At 46.5% G+C, this 3,377-nt stretch overlaps 1 protein-coding gene across 1 annotated transcript in view; it reads left to right on the forward strand.

Moving 5' to 3' along the window:
* Positions 1-2,074: 2,074 nt before the first annotated feature.
* The window catches only part of LOC109861212, an 8,796-nt gene continuing 7,493 nt past the window's right edge, over positions 2,075-3,377 (forward strand). The window contains exons 1-2 of the mRNA XM_020440767.1: positions 2,075-2,176; positions 2,324-2,891. Coding sequence (XP_020296356.1) covers positions 2,075-2,176; positions 2,324-2,891 — 670 coding nt within the window. The remainder of the gene's footprint in view (positions 2,177-2,323; positions 2,892-3,377) is intronic.

The following is a 3,377-nucleotide window of genomic DNA, read 5'->3' on the forward strand; positions in this document are numbered from 1 at the left end:
AATTGTCAGTACCAAGAAGCGACTGATATAAAATAGTTCTTGTATTCTCATTAAAAATGCCCGTTTGCTCTATTTTTAACTCGACGTTTGCGTGTTTCTCTACGTCAATAGTCAAAACTTCTTCCAATCTGTACACAACGCGTTGCGCGCAATAGATGTAGACAAAATCGGTGAGATTTTCAATTCTTGACCGAGTAATTGCGGCCAACGTTTGCAATGTTTTGTCATCTTTAAATTGTTGGAATCCATGGCAGAGTAAATAAAGCGGGAAAAATCCAATGGGTTCTGCTCTGGCCATTTTGGCAACTGAATTATACGCCTGCACAAAAGTTACAATTTTGTCGCAATCCAACAAAATTGTGTAACTATAAAACCCTCCGTAGATATGCAGAAATCCGTGATTAAATTTTGTAAAAGCACAGTAATATGGTCGCGCGTACGCTTTAGTGTGAGTATGCGGTCTCAAGTTGTCGGGATTGACATTAGACAGTACGACAACTCCTTCCAGAGGTTGTAACTTATCCGCTCTATGAATTTGCACTATATGAACGTGCGGATGGGAAACGTGCATTAAATTGTGCAAAATACTTCTGGCCGTTGGCCGCTTTTAATCCGTGCAGACTAATACAAAATCTAACGTACGTCATACCGCAATATTGCCGCAAATGTTGGGATGCCGCGCGCAGATGTTGTGTAAAACTTTGTGCGTACGTCGGCCAGTCTGTCGGATAAATATTGTACTGATTTTTGGCGCACAACTTGGCGTTTTTTGCATCGGTTTTCGCCGACTTGCTGTGCGCCGGCAAATCTCAGATGGCTGGCAATACTATGCAATCAAGAAAGGCGCGATGTACTTGCGCCAGCGGAGTCATCGTGGAAGCACCATTTTTAAAAAAGTCCGATGTCTCATCGTATTGGAACACGCAGTAAAGTGGCAAATTATCCAAATATCCTAACGTAAATTCATGTAAATTATCGTCGGGATTAACATTCTCGGATTCAACGATAACATGAGGATATTTCATTACGGATTGCAATACGCGTAAATTCGGGAACAAGTCGTCCCGTTTTTGCAAATATTTAATTACCTTTGTGTTCTGTGAAGCAGATATCAAAGTATTCTCCGTAAGCAATTGAAATCGCAAAGAAGATTTGTAGGGCTTCAACGACGAGCAAGAAATTACAACAGAATCTATGTCCGACGTTATTTGAATGTCTCCATCCGGAAATTCGCCCGCAATATTTCGATAAGTAATCGGTCGACAATTTGGAATATGCGCCATTTGTAAAAATTCATTATTTTGCTTAAAGAATAAAAAATATTGTTCAATTATGTTAAAACAAACAAGTTGCAACAATTGAAGTTTTGGATCACAGTCGCAGATCTAATCAATGAAAAAAACGTGTTTTTTGGTTTGTAATGCTTTGCAATTATAAAGTGCGTAAATGTAACAAAATATTCAGAAACTAGTCGTCTAGACAAAGCGAAAAAGCCTTCAAACACCTCTCTATCTTTTTCCGTTAAAAAAATACGCGTTTTTTTTCTTTCTACACTTTGGTTTTAAAAATTGCGTAAATGTAATTAGGTGGTCTTCAACTATTCGCCGAGACAAAGACAACGAGCCATCGATCACCTTTGTAGCTCTATTTGTTTGAAAGTTACACTTGCTGTATACCTCTATCGCAGCAGGGTGCAGAGTGATTTACGTTCTCGAAAACTTAAAAATATCAAAACATGATTTTGACAAAAGTTGTAGATCTTGACGAGATCGATCGAAAAGGTCCTATACTTTGACACTCTATCTTGAATATTTTAGAAGTTAAGAAAAATTTTTTTTAAGTCAAAATCAAACAAACTAGTATCTAGTATCTAGTATTATCTAGCATCCAATGTCTTCTAGTATCAAGTATCTTCTAGATACTAGTATCTAGTATCTAGTATCTAGTATTTGATGAATCAGGACGACTTTGACATTTGACTGCCACAACATAGTATAAGATGTGATAGGTTAGGTTAGGTTGTGACCGGACGACCCCCAAGGTTCGCAAGGTCGCGAACAGCTTGGCTTGTCTGATGTCAAACTTTGGGGGTCCCAAGGAGAAAGTTCGCCGTCTCTATGTGAACGTGGTGCACGCGGTGGCCCTGTACGGGTCACCGTTGTGTGCGGACGTAGCGGTAAGAGCCGGCGAACGGAGCAGGTTGGCTCAGCTACGTTCCGCTCAGAAAACGGCGGTACTCCGCGTTGTGTGCGGGTACCGCGACGTCTCCACGGAGACGGCGAATGTTTTGGTGGGTGTGCCTCCGCTAGCCCTCCTCGCGTAGATATACTCGGCCCAATATCACAGTCGGGTCGAGCTGTTGCGGGAGGGCTTGGAAGAGAACCAACTGGCGGAGGCATTGGCTCAGTCGGAGCGTCAGGCCCAAGACCAGCTGCGCCAACGGTGGGTGCAGCTTCTGGACGAGCCGTGGGTGGCCGTCCAGAGGGTCGTTGCGGGTGCCCGGCCCTTCATCAATCACTGGCTGGACAGTTGCACGGGTCGCTTGACCTATCGGGTTACGCAGGTGCTCACCGGACATGGGTGTTTCGGTGAGTACCTGCACAGGATAAGTAAGGAGCCGACGACGCAGTGCCACGAATGCGGGGCGGCCAGTGACACGCCGCAGCACACTCTGGAAGAGTGCCCAGAGTGGGCAGAGGAGCGTCGTGAACTGGTCGCCAAGACGGGTGAACCCCCGTCTTTGGGAGCCCTCTTCAGAGCATTAGTCTCTGGGGAGGAGGACGTAGGACACGCCGCCGTCTCCTTCTGCAAGACGGTTATGCTGCGGAAAGAGGAGGCTAAGCGTGCCAGGGAGCGGAAGCCCGGCAGAGTGAGGAGAAGGAGAGGGGCAGGTGCGCCCGGCCACGCCGCCGATCGCGCGCGTCGACGCCCTCCCTCACCACAACCAGGATGACGCTAAGTCCGGGGGGGCTGCCTCCGTTCGTAAGGAGCGCTGCTTGTCTCCTCCCTCGGACGGAGTATAGCGTTGAATCGCGGGGGGTAGGTAAAAGTTAGGGCCGCGGGCGCGAGGAGGCCGGGTCCCTCTCATGACCCCCAACGGCACTCCATACTTTCACCACGAAGCCAAAGAGCAAGCCAGGTGGAAGCCTGGCTCAACCATTGCATAAGGCTCACTTAGGAGGGGCGACAAGGTGTGGGTAAGCCGCACTTTGTCGCCAAGTGTTATATTATATGGGGCGTGTTTCGTTTGACCACAGTACGATTTGACACCAAATTAATGGACACAAAATTATTGGACACAGATTTATTCGACACCAAATTATTTGACACCGTACGATTCGACACCAAATTATTCGACACCGTACGATTCGACACCG

Source organism: Pseudomyrmex gracilis, unplaced genomic scaffold (genome assembly GCF_002006095.1).
Source record: "Pseudomyrmex gracilis isolate BER0280 unplaced genomic scaffold, ASM200609v1 scaffold_640, whole genome shotgun sequence".
Classification (NCBI taxonomy): domain Eukaryota; kingdom Metazoa; phylum Arthropoda; class Insecta; order Hymenoptera; family Formicidae; genus Pseudomyrmex; species Pseudomyrmex gracilis.